The following is a 19,403-nucleotide window of genomic DNA, read 5'->3' as shown; positions in this document are numbered from 1 at the left end:
TGAATAATTCATGATGCTGCATTTAAAAGCAAAGTGATTGTGTGTGCAGAATTGGACGGAAATTGGGCAGCATCAAGGGCTTTTGGAGTTCCTGAAACTTGCGTGCAGGACGGGTGAAACAGAAGTAGAGCCGTTCTACTCCCGCGGCTGCTGTGTATGGCGCGGGAGTAGAACTCTCTGTGATAGGGAAAGAGTCTATGCGCCTAGGCACACTAAGGGCTGGTAGCTTCATGTGTGCAGCGTTCTTGCCGCTTAGTTCGCATTGAAATGATAGGCAGAACGAAGGTCGATTAGCTCGCGCTTCCTACCGTACTTCCCGACTCCAGTGTTTTGACAGCAAGTTTAAGTGGTCAAGGAGTGAGATGTGTTCCCGTTTGGTTGCATGTGACACCATGCTTGTTAACTCGTTAGTAAGCAAACGTTTAGGAGTTTATATGGCCGATAAACTACTATCCTTACTTCATATAGCTGTCTACTAATTTGCTATCGCAATAAATGCTTCGCCTATTGGGCGAAACTGCAACTTTTTTTATTCATTGCAACTTGTGCATTGGGAGTAAATCTTTCTTTTTCCAAATGAGAGAAAGTTGTATTTCTGTATAAAAGCATGAGGTACACAAAACTGTAAAGGAAATTTTTTTTGGAGGGGGGGGGGGGTCATGGAAAACAGGTGCGCGTTGCAGTCGAGGGCGTGTTGTTGTTTGTTTGTTTTTTGTCAAAGACGGGTGCGCATTACATTTGAGGGTGCGTTAGGATCAAGTAAATACGGTAATGTAAACGTAAATGATTATATTTAATTAATTAATTAATTAAATATAGTTAAGGAATGCCGGTAGAAGTGTCACAGATGACGGACATACGATCTAGAATCAAAACCATGTCGTCCAATTTCAGGGAGACTGACAAATTCCGCAGGGTACAAAGTTCAGTGTCGTCATGCTGTTGACTGGCAAGTAAGTCGACATGATGATTCTGATTGTAACGTGGAAACAACATTGATGCAACTCAGAAGATCGGCTGGAATGTTCTCGGTGCCCTTGATATGACGGAACATTGCGGTAAACTTAGAGATGTGAGAAAGGTGTCGACTCTCAGGGGGTGAATAACAGGACACAGAATGGTTCATTGCATGCACAAGGGGCTTGTGTTCCATCAAGACAGTAAATGCACATCCTTCAAGGAAATGGCAAAAATGTCTAATAGCCAGGTAAATGGCAAGCAATTCACGGCCAAACACACTGTAGCGGGACTGCGCAGGCTTCAGTTTCTTGGAGGAAAAGGTGAGTAGATGCCACACAGTGATGATGAATTGCTGCAGAACAGCACCAACAGTGCTGTTTGGTGTCATGTGGTGTCAGCTAGGGCAGACTTGACTCTTGTGAAAGCATCGGTGGCCCTTCAGTCCAATAAAGCACTTGCTTACGCTTGTTTCCCAGCAGAGCATTTAGCAGAGCCACAAGTCGTGTGCAATCAGGAATGAATCGGTGGTAGAAACTGACGAACCCGAGAAAACGGCAAAGTTTGGTGAATGTGGTCGTTCATGGAAAGTCCTCGATAATGCGAATCTTGGGTGACAGTGGTTGCATGTCGTTAGCGTCAACAATATGCCCGAGGAACTCGAGTTCCGGTCGACTGAATTCGCTCTTGGCGGCATTGATGACAATCCCTTTACAGGCAAGGTGTGAAAACAAAAACTGCAAGTGTTGAAGATGTTTTTCCGAGGAAGAGCTTGTGATGAGAAGCTCATCAATATATGCAAAAACGAAAGAAAGGCATCGAGTGACGGCATAAATGAAATGCTGAAGGGATTGGCCAGCATTCCGTAGAACGAACAGCATGCAGAGAAATTCAAAAAGGCCATACGTTGTGTTGATGGCGGTCTTGGGCATGTCTCCTGCAGCGACCAGTAGTTGATGATAGGCACGAACAAGATCGATCTTAGAAATGTTGTGGCACCGTGCAATGCTACAGCGAAGTCCTGATTGTTCAGGAGAGGGTAGCAATCAGGAACTATAAAGTTGTTTGCACCAGATAATTGCCGCGTGGGCACCAGTCTCCAGTCTTCTTAGGCATTATGTGAAGTGGTGATGCCCAATTACTGGAGGAAGGGTGGATAATGCCATGTTGCAGCATATGTTCGAACTTCACGCGAGTGATCTTGGGTTTCTCTGGAGACAAACGCCAGGGTTGGAAATAGATTAGTGGGTCGGAGGCAATGATATGATGGCACTCGTCATGTTGCACCGATTGCATACAGTGCAGCAGGTGCGACAAAGTGGGAAATTTGTGTAGGAGCTCAGCAAACGGTTTGTCCAACACGGCTGTAAAAGGCGCGCTCTGCAATGTGCTTGTTGCTGGGATGCCAGGAATGGACAGCTGGGTAATGGAGTCTATGAGATAGTGTCATTGCAAGAAGTCTGCTCCAATGAGTCCAAGACTGACATCTGCAAACAGAAAATTGAGCAGGACGCTCGTTGAAGACCAAGGTTTCGCACAATGGAGCGTGATGAAAAAGACGAATCCTGGTGCTGTTGATGGCTTGCAGAAACGGCACAGGTGTCGCTTTTTGGTTGAAGTGTTGGGTGGGAAAATGCTTATGTCTCAGCTCCTGTGTCGACTAAAAACTGTTGGCCCGGAGCTCTGCCACTTAGAAAAGGTGGCTGGTGTGTTTGGCCAGATCACTCATTGCCGTTAGAGGCCAGCCAGCCTATTTCCCTGCCAAGCACAGGGACGCCGACAGTGACAAGCGCCTTTTCCAGAACGACGATGGCTGTAGGTGATGTTTCATGGTGGGTGCCTATGCATCTTGATTTGCTGGAACTATGGGTGCGTGGGTTTGTGGGTGACGAGAAGACGTGTGGCGATGTTCCATTGCACAGATGATGTGTTCCAGACACACAAGGAGTCGAGCGGAGATTGTGCTGCTGAAGACCAGGGAAGGGTGTTGTGTTGTTGTGTAGTTGGTTTTGGTTTCTGGTTTCGGTTCCATTTGCTATCCAGTGTGTTACGTCATACATGACGTCATAGTTGCAATAGAAAAGCTGGTGCTGTCAAGCAGCACAGGGAGCGATGTGATCGCAGACGATTGGAGTCGTGGTTGTACTTCTGGGACAAAGGGCCCCCGAGTGTGGCTCAGTGCATGTGGCCATCTGACCTAGCTACCTTACGATACAACAAAGGGTTTTCAGGGCGGTTGTATTGTCACCCGAACATGATGTCGTGGCAGCAATGCTTGAGGTGGCTACTTCCATGACCTTGTCGGCCAACACGGCAAGCCTGGTAAGATCCATGGTAGAAGCTGTTGCTAGGGCTATCTGCACGTTAGGCGGGAGTCATTGCAAAAAAGAAAGAAAAGAGAAGAATTTGCGCAAGAGCGTGTCGTCAATGGATCTTGCATTGCCTCTGTGCAGCTGCCTCATTCGGCAAAGAAGTTGACTAGGGCATCGGTCACTGAGTTCTTCATCAGAAAAGAGCTGTTGGATGCAAGAATGCTGTGAAGGTGCTGCGCGCTGTAGCAGGGTTGCCTTGAGATTGTCATAGGTGGTGGTAGACAATGGGGCTTTCAACAAATCTGCTACTTCGTCAATAGTGGTAGGTGAGAACACTGCAACAGCATGATGAGACTTCGAGGCTCTGGAGCGGATACCAGCGACTTGGAATTGAGATTCGGCCTGAAGAAACCATGCTGAAGGATGCTGGTCCCAGTACTGTGGGAGGCTGACAACGATGGCTGAAGAGGAGAGTTCACCGCATGCCTTGAAAGGTTTCTGGCCTTGACCAATCTTTGGTCTGGTCCATGGCCGTCTTTACGACAGGAGCGTATCACAGGATCATGTCCAAGTCACCAAACTGTGACGACAAGCGAACGCGTAGACCGGTAAAGTCTCTGCCTTCCGAGAGAGAGAACAAACTGACACGATTAATCTCTTAGTGTAGCATTTTTTAAATATCTGCGAACACCAGCCCGTGCTGCCACGTGCACGAGGCACCTGCCTCGTGGAGATGTGAGCATCTAAATAATTCAGATGCGATGCCAATGCTGCTGCTGCAACAAATGGATTCGAATCATGCTACCTATGAATGTGCATGCTGCCTCTGAAACCACAAAGTGTTCGAGGCATCCGTCGTACTCACTAGCAGTCAGCAACTCCGCTTAAAGAAAGGGCTGGTATAATTTGTGTGCATGTTCGCATGTGTGCATGTGCATGCCTGTGTGCTCCTGTTTCAACTTTTTATGCACTCGCATAAGGCTTCACTGTATATAGATACGAACTCATTCGATGTGCTGCAATTTTTGAAATAATGGAAGCTTACTAGTTTCGTAAACTGCTACCAGTAGGTTTCTAGGGGCAAAATGTATTTACAGAGATATCTTTCCACATCGAGGGCACATGTTTTCAATGTATGTTAAAGGGTTCATGCAAATGATTGGGCATTGGTGTCCAGCATGGGGAAAATACATTCCCTCTATATTCTGTCCTGGTGAGTCAAACATACTTGATTCATCAGCGCCCATCGTGATGTTCCATTACTGTAATTCGGTTAGCTGGCATTGGTGTATAAAAGGTGCAATAAATGCTCTTTTGATTGTTTGTAATACTGTGTTGTCATTCTTTTGTCCAAAGAGCACATTTGAAACTATACACACTCTAATCTTTCCTAGACTGAGCAACACTCAACTGCCACTGCTGAAACAAGCACTCTTTGGTGACCTCAAGTGTCATCATCACTGTTTGGCTTAGTGGCTGCAAGTGCCGAACATTGTTTGAGCCAGTGCACTCTTTCCCCAGTCAAAATGGTTGTGCATGTTTCACATCATTAAGGGATGGTTTCTTAGCGAGTGGGAGTTGCATGCTGTGGAGGTTGAAGTTTCAGCTTGATGCATCAAATAAACTGGAATTTCTTGTCTTAAAGCATTACAATTTTGTACACCTTGAAATAGGCATGGAGTACACCCTAGGAGCGCTGAGTGTTTCTATTACCATGCAGTTCCTGTGCTACCCAGTTCAAACGTAATCTGATAAGTGCTAATCATTTGTGCCCTTACGCATTTCAGCAACACAGCCCAAGTTATACTGAAGGAATCACTCTGTTATCTCTTTGGTTCTACAGTTGGGCATTTCCTGACACCTCAGCTGAAGCACACTACACTGAGTACAATGGATGGGCCCCATAAGTGCGGCCATTAAAATCGTCCCTAACGTCAGACCACAGTTTTCACTGGAAGACTAAGCAGCATTTGTGCACTTGGCACCCCACAAGAAGAGCAGCAATGCACAGAACACATGCAGATAACCAAGAGATTCATAATACAGGCCACTTGCAGCATGTGATGTGTACCTGTGTGCCACACACACCCTTAAGTAGAGTACCACTGGCTATTGGGAACATGTGGCACATCTATAGGCTGCTTTACATGATGCAACTGGGGCAAAAAAAATCTTTCTGCCGTGCACGTCGCAGAGTGATTTTCGCTGACAGCTTTCACATGCGTTTGTGGCAGCATGATTTCCGCCGCAGTGATGTCTGAGGTTGCTGCCTGCATCGTTAAATAAAAACAACATGGAAACTAGTCAAATATTCGAATTTTCCTATAATTATTCGATAATAGAATAAGCACACCATTTTTTAACCTTTAAAAGCGTGGAGACTTTAGGACAGCTTGCAGATGCGGTGAGTGAGACGCTGCACAACACTGCAAGTATGAGCATGCGGCTTGTGCAGCGTCGGTGGGGTGGTTCCGTTTAGTACACTCTAGTTTCGTTGTTACTATGCAAGCCACAACTTTTTTTCCTGGATAAGTATTTGCTTTTGCAGAAGAACAAGCTACTGTTGAGTGTGCATGTATAAGAAGCTGGCACAATGAGTAGTGATGAAGAGGTTGATGACAGTGGCGATCGAGTGGCTACGTGCCTTATGTTGAAACGGCGTCCTTCTCCCGACCTGGATAGCATGCAGCTTTTCCTTTTAAACGAATTGTGTAAGTGGAATTAAAACGAAATGTCTATGAAGCTCCTCAGCTGCAGATGCCCTATTAAAACATAACTAAAACGGGCACACGGAATTGCTCCAAAGAACTACCAACGCGCGGTAAAACAGGAAAGCGCCTATGTGGACAGCGTGTTGTTTCATTACACATTGCCTCTCTCACATCGTGCCGATTACTGTGACTCAGCGACGGCGTGACAAACTTGTTGGAGTCCAGTCACGGAGAGCCCACTACGTCATGGCGGTTGCTGAGCGATGGAATTCGCTGTGTCGCTGACTGAAAATCGTGCCATGTGAAACAGCCTTATGGCCAGCACCAACCCCTTACTGACAAGAGTATCCAGATGACAAAAGTGTCATAGACATAAAAGTGCCTTGTTCTGCACAATAACAGCTAATTACAGTGGAATGTCAATGATACAATCACGGCTAGTACGAATGTCCGGATGATACGAATTTTTCTGTAATCCCGGCCGAGCCCCATTGCTTTGCAACATGCTAGAGAACGATTGTTACGAATCGATTTTCGACCCGCGTCGGTTGATACGAATAAATGCTGCCCCACTGATGGCCACCAAAGAGAACAACGCGCAGTCACGTGATTTCTGCCTTTTTTTTTTTTTTTGGTGCGGAGGCGCGGACGCAGCGCCAGACTGGGCGGGAAGACCACGACTGGGCGGGAAGAGTTTGAAGCGGTGGCGTTTTTGTTGCTTTCCCTCCTTTTTCGCTTGCCATCGGACGGAGTGGCTGCTGTTCTTCAGGCCGCGTTATTTGTGTTTGCACCATTTTGCCTAGTCACAGTGAGCTATGTCTCGCAAGCAGAAAGCGCTCTCCTTTAAAGAGAAATTAGACATTCTCCGAAAGGTCGATGAGGATCCCAAGAGGAAGCGGATGGAGTTGGCTAAGGGGCTAGGCCTCCCAATGTCAACACTGAGCACAATTGTTGCACAGCGAGACTCTATCATGAAAGACGTGCTTTCGTTCAACGTCAACGTGAAGCAAGCAAAGACCGCTCAGCACATGAAGCTTGGGAAGACTCTCCTGACTTGGTTTAAAGAAGTAACCGCAGCTGGTGTAAATATTGACAGTAAAGTTTTGAGGGAGAAAGCCGACGAGTTTGCACTTGCTCTGCACATCGATGGATTCCAGGCCTCAGGTGGGTGGCTGCAGCGTTTTAAGACTAGGGACGGTCTCGTTTATAAAAGTATTCACGGCGAAGCGAGAAAAGCTGACGAGGCAGTTGTCAGCGACTGGCTAGTGAAGCTGCCATGACTCATCGCGGAGTATGAGCCTCATGATCATTTTAATGCTGACGAGGCAGGTCTGTTTTTTAACCTGTAACCCAAGAAGAGCTTCCCTTTAAAGGCGAAGCATGCAAAGGAGGCAAAAAAGCAAAGAGCGCATTACGGTTCTCTTATGCTGTAATGCCGACACATCGGAGAAACTTAAGCTCACGGTAGTTGGCAAGTTTCAAAAGCCCCAGTGCTTCAAGCGCAAGATTCATTTGCCGTGCGTCTAACGCGCAAACAAAAAGGCATGGATGACGGCGGCGCTCTTCGAAGAGTTTCTGTCACTCCTTAACAGGAGGATGGCTTGCAAGAATCAGAAGATTGCTCTGTTTCTTGACCAGTGCGCCGCCCACCTGAGGCAAGTAACGCTTCAAAACGTCAAACTTGTCTTTTTACCCGCGAACACGACGACGCACCTGCAACCCCTTGATGCTGGGATTATAAAGAACGCAAAGCACTATTTCAAGAGCCTTGTTGTGTGCCACCTACTTGCTAAAATTGATCGAAAGGATGAAGGCGACCTGCGAATAAGCCTCTTGGACGCCATCCATTTTATAGCTATGGCATGGCATCGGTTAACTCCGACTACCATAGTGAATTGCTTCGGCAAATGCGACTTCTCTGGGAGTCCAAAAGAGGTGCCCCTAGAGCCGTAAGATACAATTAAGGATTGGGAACGGCTTCGAGTGCACAGCTGATGACTTTTGCACGGCAGATGACAATCTCGCCCCCTGTGGTGCGCGCACGCGGTAAAAGATATTGTCGAAGAGGCCACATGCAAGGCTGCTGATTCTAGTGATGATGGCGATGACATAGACGTGGGCGACGGCGAAGGACCACCATTGGCGGCTAAAACACTGCACGCACTCGACATTCTGAGGTGTGCTATGGCCGTGGATGAAATCAGCGACAACACGTGCACACGTTTTTTTGGATTTGAACAAAGTCTGCTAAGTGACCTGACAAAGAAAAAGAAGCAAATGACATTAGAGACTTATGCTTTTTACATACGTGTGCCTGAGTGAGTTCACCTCTGACTCTTTAATTTAGCTAGTTTTAATTGTGTTTCGATGATACCAATTTCGGCTAATACGAATATTTTTCGTGACCCTGTGAGATTCGTATCATCGAGATTCCACTGTATTACACATGTACAGTGCCTAAAAGTAATGTTTGATCACTCGTAAAAGGCATGCTCTAAAGTGCCTAAGCAAAAAGTTGACACTTTTCACACTTCTATAAGTACGCAAAAGAGAAGCAAAATGCACAAGCCAATAGTGTGGCAACATAATCAATGAGCAGAATGTGTCACTGTGTGCAGCCTAAACCAAGGCACACATAATTCCTAAATTGTCATATGAGGTTTTGAACAATGAGTGGGACTTACCTTAACATATAAGGTGGTAGAAAGCTGGCGAAAACACCTAAGACTTCAAGGACTGTTGATGCAAGTAGCTGAAAGCTGCAGACTTTAAAAACCACCCAGTAAAGGGATCGCTGTTTCTGAGTCTGTGTTGGTGCTGCCTCGATGAGCAAGCCTTGCTCATCAACAAGTGTCCTTGATTTTAAAAAGAAAGATTTCCACATTTAGACACAAACTGACACATCAGATAAAATTAAGACAGAGATGTGGACCTCCCCCCAAAGGCAGGCAACAGTAATCTAAATGTGTGAGGTTCGTTCTGCATGATGTAGGTAACATCCACAGTGAGAGTAAACCCTAGGTTGACTTATGTTTTCATTTAGTTTACATTATTGTGCTATACCCACAGTCGATCATGTTTGTGAAATTTTCTTTACTACCCAATTAGGGTAACAATCCTTCCTCACAAAAAAGAAAATAATTGCAGCGTAGGAGGCAGTAACCAATGTGGCATGCCGTCTTCCCTACATTTATGAGAGAAGGTAAGTGAAGTGGCGGCTGTTGCATCCATACTTGCCAACCCTCAAAAGTTGCTCATATTCTTAGGAACACAGGCAAAAACAGCAAAATTTGATGAAAAATACTTAAGGTCGAATAATTGGATAAAATATAGCATTCTCCATTTAATACTGTCTCAACTATAAACAAACCCTTTAAACACACATTGCAGAAGCGGTAGGTGAGTGCAAAGATGAGCCATGTTCCAAAGCAAGCATCGCAAACAGGATTGTGCAAACAATCCTGTTGAGAAACGTCACAAGTAGGTAGAGTTCAGTGTCATTGCCAGTATCATTGCTACGATCCACACGAGAACCAACATGGAGACATCTGACAACATTGCTTATAACATGTTGGGCCATTGCCTTCACAATTGCAGCAGTCTTAGTGTGGGAATTTGGACAGTTCTGCCCTTCTTTGGATCTGGGAAACATTTTGACAGCAGTGGTAGAATGACGGGCACACCTTGAAGCCGTATGTGTTATGTTTGCCATTAGAGCTTCTCACACACCTTCGGTGCCTGTCTTACGTAGTAGGAAGAGCATTGCCGTAGCACCTGGTTTTCCCCATGCTGCTGAAACCTGTGTGCTGGAGAAAACTTTTTCCCGGCTTCTGTGCAACTGCAGCACCACCACCGGTGACCGTCGGCGACATTAAAAACGCCTGAGGATGGTACGAACTCCTTGGCAGCAGCAGAAGCGTGGTGGGCACAATTGGACGCCTTATCTGTTATGTTTGCAGGTTGGTCTTGTTTTTTTCTCTGTCAGTACCATTTTGCATACTTTGCTGCCACTGCTGCCATCACTTACTGTTGAGCGCATGTAGCATATCTGTTTTTTTTTTTTTGTGGCTGTTGTGTGTACTAACGTGGCCACAATGCAGAAGGCGGTAAATGCCTAAGGGGAAGAGCTGTGCCTTGAAATTAAAGCTGCATGAGAGGTGGTAGAGTGGAAACTGTGTGCTGAGATCAGAATATTTCAAATCGAATCCCATGAAAAGGCTCACAGCATGAAGCACATGAATGAAGCGTTTGAGGAAATGCAGAAATTTCACAACACTATAAGCCCTGAAAATGCCAGTCTGAAAGATGAAATCAGTAGGTGCAGGCTGAATTAGATGGAATCCGAAAATGTCTCACCGATTCCGAGAGTCATCTATTGCTCTTGAAGCAGAATACTGAAATCAAGGGAACCAAATGGAATTGAAGAGAAGCCCAATTAAAATGTCAGCGGCATTGTTGACAAGCTTGGAGTGCTCACTGGTGTACTTTTAACAACTGAGAACATATAGGCTTAACATCGCATTCTGTCTAAATGAAAGCCGAAAAACATTGTTGTGCCATTTACCCGGCGTCAAAAGAGAGACGCATTCTTTGAGACGGCAAGGAAGCTACAGCTTAACAACAAAGGTTTTGGGAACGTTTCCACATTGCCAGTTTTTGTCAACGAACACTTGTGGCCCACTCTTAAGCGCCTTGTGGCCATGGCTGTTTCTAAGAAAAGGGAAAAAGGCTGGAAATATGTCTGGAGCAGGAACAAGAAAATTTATGCTAGAAAATCAGACAGCTCTCAGGTAATCACTATAAAGAATAAGATCTTGACAACATTTGGTAGTATTCACGGCGGGGACAAACTAACCTATCTGAGCTTTATTATGCATATGAACAGTGGAATAACTCACAAATCGTACTTGAAGCTGCGAATAAACAATGCCAATGTGTGCTCAATTGGGAGAAAACTGTCAACGATGCCTGCTTTTGTGGCAATTGACAATCTGTGTAGGTGCTTTTTTGCTATGCCTCGGAATCAGAAACCGAAAACAAAATGACATAAGTCGTGTCAGACCAAGTGAAATCAAGTTTCTATGTTTGCAATCGAATGCAGTGATTATAGTTTGTAATGGACATGATTTTACAAAATTTATTTGCCATTAGCCATGGCTTCCATATCTAACAGTGGCTTAAACATATCAGAACTGAGCAAGCTTAAAGCTAACAAAAAAGAGCTATGCTTTAATTGTGTTCACCTTAACCTGCAGAATTTCAGGAACAAATACAGTAATCTAGATTTTATTTTTCGTGAACTTGACTGTGTATTTGATGTTGTTATGCTTTTTGAAACTTAGTTCACCATGGAGCATGATGTTTATCATATGCCTGAATATAATTCCCGTCTGTTATTGTCCGCCCTGTGCCGATCCTTCATCTTTTTCTTTTATGGGCTCTATCATAGAATTTGTTCATTATTAAAAATGCAACATAATCTTAGGTGATGGTACCAACCTTGACCTCCTTGGTGACAGTAGAATGAAAATGGATTTTGAAAACTGTCAGGATGTTATTACATGACGTACAAGAATAACGACCACTCAAATGCTCACAGATCTTTTGATAATAAATTAAGATACTGAGATTACCAGGTATGATGTCATTTAATTAAGCCATAAGTGATCACTTGCCAAGGTTTGTGTCTTTTGACAATATCATCAAGGCGAACAAGCAGGCAAGACAACAAACCAATTACTGCGTTATCAACCCAGAAAGATAATTAAAATTTTTTTAGTGTTTAGTTAATATTAACTGGGACAATGTGCTCAGTTAGAGTAATCCTCAAAAGGGACATGACAAATTTATTAAAATATACACAGACATTTACAACAGAGCATATTACAGAAAACATTTACCCAACCAAAAACGCTTCCAAGTGATAGATCACCACAGGCATGTTAAAAGCCACTAAGAAAGCGAGATTGAATTTATACAAAGTTCATACGAGCCAGGTGTCTAGACACACTACAAGGGTTTAGAGATTACAGAAACTATGTTACTATGGAGCTTCATGTCATGCTGCCAAAAAGCATTATCAGACAAACCTATTCCGTTCATCAACAGGATGATTCTAGGATGTATGGAAAATTCCAAATTCTCTGATAAGATGATCACAAGATGCATTAACAAAAATTGTGCAAGATGATGTGGAACTAAATGGTGTTAATCTAGCTAAGGCTTTTAATGACTATTTTCCTTCAGTTGCTCCAACACAAGGTGACAATAGTTTAAGCTATATGCAACTACAAAATCAATGCACAATGTTTCAAAAACGAGTCGCAGAGAACAAAGTAACTACAGCGTTTCTTTCATTAAGTAATAGTAAATTGGAAGATGCATTTGGCCTGCGGATAGGACCAGTCAAATATAGGACTGATCTCACAGCACACTGTCTAACACACATATTTAACATTTCTAATCTGTCCTGTTTCTGCATAATGTGCAATCCACTAGGATTGTTGTAATTTATAAAAAGGGGAGCAAGGATGGTATGTCTAATTATCAGCCCATTCCTATTCTGCCAGTGTTCTCGAAAGGCTGCGAAAAGATAATCCTGAAGCCCATGACATGTTTCTTTGATCATTAACAAATACAGTCAACAGTCGATTTTCTGGACACCCAACTTTCCAGACGTGCAGGATATTTCAGGCGCCTTCGCAGTACTACCATGGTACCCCTTAGAGTCAATGTATATGAACACCAGAAATTTTGGAGGCGAAAATCCTTCACCGTCCAATTTTTCGAACTTTTTGTTATGACTACAGGTCTGAAACAGCATTGATCTAAGCCACTACCGCTGCCATTTTGATTATCTCGCCACCTCGAACAGTCGCTCTCGCACACAGATCTGCTGGCAACCATAGCCACCATCGCGGCATCACCAGGCCTAGCTACTTCGACATTCGCTACCAAGCTTCTTACTGTTCGGTGTCATGTTTTTCATTAAAACAATTCGCCGCTGTTAAAAATGGTGCAGACTCCGCCTTTGTAACCGCGCCAGTGGCTTTGATGTTCGGAAAACGTGATGCGTTGCATAATGCCGGTTCCCGAAAGTTAGCTTCGCCTTAATACATTACTGTGACGCGGTGAAGCAGATCAAGAGTGGGAAGGCGCAATTGTCATGGGACACCATGTAGTTCTTAATTATACACCGTGCACCTGCCGTCTCCTATCCCAGCACAACCACCAATACGCCTAATAAATGTATTGCCAGGTCTTCATAGCTACTTTTGATATGCCTGTGGCGATTGGAGCCCCTGAGGACAGTAAAAGGAATGCAATCATTTTTCTGGGCTGCCCAATTTTTCGGTTTTCGGACGTTTTCGCTGCCCCTCGGGAGCTGAAAAATCAGACGTTGACTGTACTAACTTTGTCACAGTATGGTTTCCGTCCAAACATGCTAACTGAACTAGCACTCCTTACTGAGAAGTAATTCATACTATAAAATTTAAAAATAAAAATATAGTTCTGGAAATTTTCCTAGACTTCTAGACACAATTCATTGATATTAACCAACATCATTCTTCAGTACAACCACTAACTTTCGGTGATCCTCAAGGGAGCATATTGGGTCCCTTCCTTCTTATACTATACGTTACTGAACTCCTAAATAATGGTAGTTCGTCAAAGTACATCACGTATGCCAAGGACTCGGGTTTATTCTTTCCAGGGGTTTCAGGTGCCGAGTTGGCTGAAAGGGGTAATAAGACATTAGCACTAATTAATACCTCAGCTCTTGAAAACTACTTAATATTGAATGTTCAAAACACTAAAGCTGTAATGTTCCACCCACATCAAAAATATTTCTATCTTTCACCCCTTATGACAACGAACACTGACGTAGAGGTTGTTCACTCTTCTAAAACATTAGGATTCTACTTTTCAGGAAACATTTCATGGGATGATCACATTAATTACCTTGTCGGGAAGCCCCCCGTACGAGTGGCTGTATGTACCATCACTGTTCATCTTTTCTAGTGTCGATAAATATATTACATACATCTTTTTATTTCTCGATACTGAGTTATGGTGCATTAGTCTACTCCCAGACAACCCTCGAAAACAGACTTCTCCGGCTACAAAAATACTCTGGAATTATTTTATAAATTTAACATTTTCTATGTGGAATATCGTATTCCTACAGGCTTGCTCAACATTACAAATCTGGCGTATTCAGGCATAAGAACACTTCTTTATCTAGCCTCTTGCTCCCCGTTATATACATTAACATTCGTAGTTTTATTTCTAAGCGTGAAATTATTTCTAGTCTTGTTTCGTCATCAAGCAGCAACCTACTTATACTAACTGAGACTTGGCTGAGCAGTGACATGACAACGAAATACTGACTGATCTACCAAACTTTTCAAGTTTTTTGAAAAGACCGCAAAGATTCACTCTCATTGCCGCCAGCCAAGATTTATCATGTTCCCTAATACAAGATTCACCTGACCTCGAAATGTTGTGGCTAATCTTCCACGCAGCACCTAACACAGTTTTACTAGGCATTTGTTATAGGCCGCCACATAGTAGCCAGGATTTTTCCCGTCAGCCTAATAACGTACTTAAGTCAACTGTCCACAAAGCATCCTAATTCACATATCTTCCTGTTCGGCGATTTTAATTTTCTGAATATTGACTGGCATAACCAGCCCGCACCTATAGCTAACAATGGAGAAACAAGGGAATTCCTAAATTTTTTCTCAACCATACTTGGGTAATACTTGAACCTACCCACGTAACACAAAACTGTGCAAATATTTTAGATCTCTTATTAAACAATAACCCAGACAGCGTTCAGCCCATTACATACCTACCTGAAATACGCGACCACAAACTAATTCATGCTAACCTTCTCCTTATGCCAAACTGGCACCGCAAATACCATAAAACCATCCGTCTTTATGACAAAGGAAATTTCATTCCTTTCTCATCATGTTTTCATTCCCGCAGTGTTCAAGAAAATTGGTTACTGCTCAAAGACAAACTAGAAAGTCTAACTAACAGATTCATCCCCCAAATTATTTTTCACTCTAATTCACAAAAGCCATGGTTTACTAAAACACTGAAACATTTGGAGAACAAAAAGAAGCGTCTTTACTGTTCAGCCAAGTCTCATGGGATGCATAGCGCATGGGTAAAATATCACGAATCTGAAAGATCATATCTCGCCGCTATTTCTAATGACAAGCATACCTTTTTTCACTTGGACTTGCCGAATATGCTAACTAGTAACCACAGAAAGTTCTGGCAAGTTATCAAACCGCATCACCAACAGAAATAACCCTCACAGATGAGTCAGGCATAGTTTTCACTGATGCTGAGTGCGCTACTATGTTTAACTCTGCCTTCTCATTCGTATTTACGAAAGAAACTGAAATACCGCCATCATTTTCAGCACCCCCCTCAGTGATAAATTATGCCATGCCCCCAGTTGTCTTCACATCATCTGGCATTTCGTCCCTAATTGAGACCATGAAAATTTCATCTTCATCCGGTATTGACAACATTAATTCAAAGCTTTTGAAAAATAACAAGGATATTTGTGCGAAATTTTTATGCTTACTTTTTTCAGTCACTGTTATCAGGTCAACTACCACACGATTGGAAAAGCGGTAAGATCGTTCCAGTCTTCAAATCGGGTAAAAAAAAATTCACTGCTTAACTACCGTCCCATTTCCCTTACCAGCGTACCCTGCAAGCTCATGGAACACGTCATCTACTCCAATGTCATGAGCTTCCTCAATTGTCACAACTTTTTTCATTCTGCGCAACACGGTTTTCGAAAAGGCTTCTGATGCGAAACACAGCTGGCCATTTTTATTCATGATTTGCCTGCTAATCTTGACTCTAGCCTACAAATCAATGCTATTTTTCTGGACTATGCAAAAGCGTTTGACAAGGTTCCTCACAAACGCTTCCTACTAAAACTTTCATATTTGAACCTCCCCTCTAATATCTTTAAATGGATAGAAGAATTCTTGACTAAACACCCACAGTACGTCACCATTAACAACCACAACTCCAATCCTATCCCAGTAACGTCAGGTGTCCCGCAAGGGTCTGTCCTCGGTCCGCTTCTGTTTCTAATTTATATTAACGATTTACCAACGCATGTCTCTATAATATTCGCATGTTCGCCAATAATTGTGTAATTTATCGCAAGGTTAATAACGCTCCTGACCAAACATCTCTTCAAGACAACCTTAACCGCATTCAGGAATGGTGTGCCAATTGGTTAATGGAACTTAAGCCTTAAAAATGTAAAATCTTGTCCTTCGCACGTCGTCGCAACCCACTTCATTTCCCATACGTCATAGCTAACGTCCCTGTACAACCGGGTCTATCATACAAGTACTTAGGCATTACCTTGTGTGGCGACTTGTCCTGGAGCACGCACGTTACGAACATCATTTCATCTGCTAATAAAATACTACAATTTTTAAGACATCATCTCCGCCAAGCCCCTAAACATGTGAAGTTATTAGCGTACAAATCCCTTGTCAGACCAAAATTAGAATATGCCTCACCCATTTGGAACCCGCACCAAGCTTACCTTATAAATGCACTCGAATCAGTCCAAAGCAGAGCAGCCAGATTTATCCATTCATCATATTCTTACGACATCAGTGTGTCAGCTTTGAAAGCTGAATCCGACTTTTTGCCCTTATCACTTCGTCGCCGCATTGCCAGCCTTTGCTAGTTTCATAAATTTTTCCGTTGTTCACTAGGCCGTGCACCTTACATCGTCCCTCCAGCCTGCATATCTCATCGCACTCGTCATTGTGGGGATGCGCGACCCTCGCGCCTCCCCTGATGTTTTTCCCGCATAGCGCGTCTCCTGTAGTGCGGCTTCGCCGCACATGCGGCGGTCGGAATGGTACAGACGCAGTCCGAGAGATGGCGCCAGTGTTGCGCGGCTAACGCCGCGAGGTTACTTGGGCGCCGAAAGGAAGGCGCTTGCGCTCTTGGCTTCGAGACAGCAAGCGGGCTGCACGTGCAGCAACCCTCTTTCCCGGCGGGTCGACGCACGGCGGGGACGTCTCCCGCGGGCGCGCCACTCATGCTTCTGCGAGACCGCCTCGCGTGGCCGCCTTCGAACGCGCCACGATTCGCGTGACTATACACGCGAACGACCAGGCGTTGGGATCCAGCATGGAGCGAACATATTCGCTCGCTTCCGGTCGCGGTGAGTCGGACTTCTAGATTTGTCGCGCGCCCATCGGCATGTTTGTGGATAGCAGCCCGGCTAGCAGGCATTGATGTATGAAAGGTGCAATAAATGCCCTTGTGATTGTTTGCACTACTGTGTTGTCGTTCCTTTGTCCCAAGAGTACGGTGTGAGATATCCCACATCAGACCCCACATCATCCACTTCAAGTTTTCCGACCTCGTGCCCGAACTACCACCTTTGTAGCATCATTTTTTTCCCGTACTGCAGCAGACTGGAACGACCTACCCAACGACATCGCAGCCATCACGTGCTCATCCAACTTTACCAATAATGTTACCAGTCATGTTTCGTTGTGTTAATACGTGCTCACCAAAATATATGTACCCACCCCTTATGTAATACCCCTCGTGGGTCTTTAAGGTAATAAAATGAAATGAAAGAAATTCCAATAAATTAGACAGCTTGGAGGAACTTCAAAATTATTCTTTATACAATACACATAAACCTGAAAGATGGGAAGTTGAAGTATGTTAAACAAACTATGGAAAACAAACTTTAAAATTTCGCTTGCCAATTTCACCAAATAAACTGTCAAGAGATGATAATAATAATATTACCATAATATCATTCAAAAATTTAAACACAAAATACTTGCGATTCTCACAAGAGCATAAATGTTTACGGTGCTTGTATTATTGAATCAGGATAACTGACTTATTTTTGAATTCCTCATTACCCATATTTTGCATATCCTGTATCTCGTGCCATGGACATTGTATTCTAACCTCATTAGCAAGCTTATTTTTGTTTTTTATATATTCTGTACGAACTGATGTTTGTCATTGCTTACATATTTCTATATGGTTGTCTTACTTGCGCTAGGATATGATCATTATTTTCTATGCCTATTGTTAATGCATAGATACTGCAAATCTGTAACCTGTTTAGTTAGACCAAGCTCTTCTTGCTGTGTGCCATTTGCAGGGGGAACAAACCAGTCAAGCCTGTTGAAGGCTTTTTTCCAGCGCTCCTAAAGATTCTGTGATGTTTGAATAATGATTGCTTTTTTGTTTTCAGGAACAGATCGCCAGCATGATTGGCCGCAGCGAACGGAATGTTGTGTTCTATAAGCAACGCCCTGAGTAAGCACTCAGCTTTAGTTGCAGAATGATCCATCTCTAATCAAACGAAAATAGTCACCCAGCTTTCTTTGCTATGAGCAACTTTGACATCGTCTTTCTGTTTCCTTGTAATTTGATGAACTAAGGTATGCCGCCAACCGGCATTGGAACTTTAATGTTGCAACAGCACATGCTGCAAAACTATTACTTCTTCCCCAAGCATGACTTCTGAATACACAGAAAAGCTCAAGCATAACTTGAAATGAATAGTACCCCTTTTTTGACATTTTGCAAAATTCTGCATGCACCCTGCAGCACCAATGCATGTGATGCATCTCACAAAAGAAGCACAGCACGAAACTATCGAAATTCCCACATGGCGCAAAGCTGCAAAACACGAAAAGCACTACTTTTGGCAATATGGAGTTTGGAGGTGAACAAGTGCCTGGGTTTTCTGCACTACAACTAAAAGCGCTAGAATAAGGAGGTGGCAAACATTTGTATTTCACACCTGCTTCTTTTTAAGTGGTGCAAATGTGACAAAATCATAAGATTATTGGTGTCATTATGACAATTTAGAGGTGGTCCAGCCAGTTTAGGTTTCGGAGCAATTTTCGGAGCACGAAAAATATCATTTTGCAGCAGTTTAGCAACAGCCACACCAGCATATTGGAGGAGTTTTGGAGCAGAAAAACTTGTCTTCTTGGAACGCTTGGAGTAGTACAGTAGTAATCTGTAGCCATTTGGCGAAGCTTGTTATTACTGAGCAATCAGCAAGTGCTATGAAGCAAGACCCTAAGTACTAGGGCTTAAATCACCACAGGCATGTCCGAAATAGCTCCGAAGGCCTGCTAGCACACTTATTAGGTGTATCGGTACTTGTACTGTAACCGAAGATGACGGGTGCACGCGTGTATAATTAAGGAACACGTACTGCGTCCCATGACAATTGCCCCTTCCCACTCTTGCTTTGCTTCACCGCGTAACAATGATGTATTGAGGCAAAACTGACTTTCAGGAACCGGTATTATGTTGCACGTCATACTTTGGTGCTTTCCGAGCACCAAAGCCACTGGCGAAGATTACA

At 43.7% G+C, this 19,403-nt stretch overlaps 1 protein-coding gene across 6 annotated transcripts in view; it reads right to left on the bottom strand.

Annotated features, from left to right (window-relative positions):
• The window catches only part of LOC135920177 (multidrug resistance-associated protein 1-like), a 220,990-nt gene that overhangs the window by 150,157 nt on the left and 51,430 nt on the right, over window positions 1-19,403 (bottom strand). For all 6 annotated transcript variants that reach the window (XM_065454324.1, XM_065454323.1, XM_065454319.1 and 3 more), the window contains one exon: window positions 8,665-8,835. In XM_065454324.1, the coding sequence (XP_065310396.1) occupies window positions 8,665-8,835 (171 nt within the window). The remainder of the gene's footprint in view (window positions 1-8,664; window positions 8,836-19,403) is intronic.

The sequence above is a fragment of the Dermacentor albipictus genome, chromosome 3 (genome assembly GCF_038994185.2).
Source record: "Dermacentor albipictus isolate Rhodes 1998 colony chromosome 3, USDA_Dalb.pri_finalv2, whole genome shotgun sequence".
In the NCBI taxonomy this organism is placed as follows: Eukaryota; Metazoa; Arthropoda; class Arachnida; order Ixodida; family Ixodidae; genus Dermacentor; species Dermacentor albipictus.
This window is presented reverse-complemented; position numbering and strand designations above follow the sequence as displayed.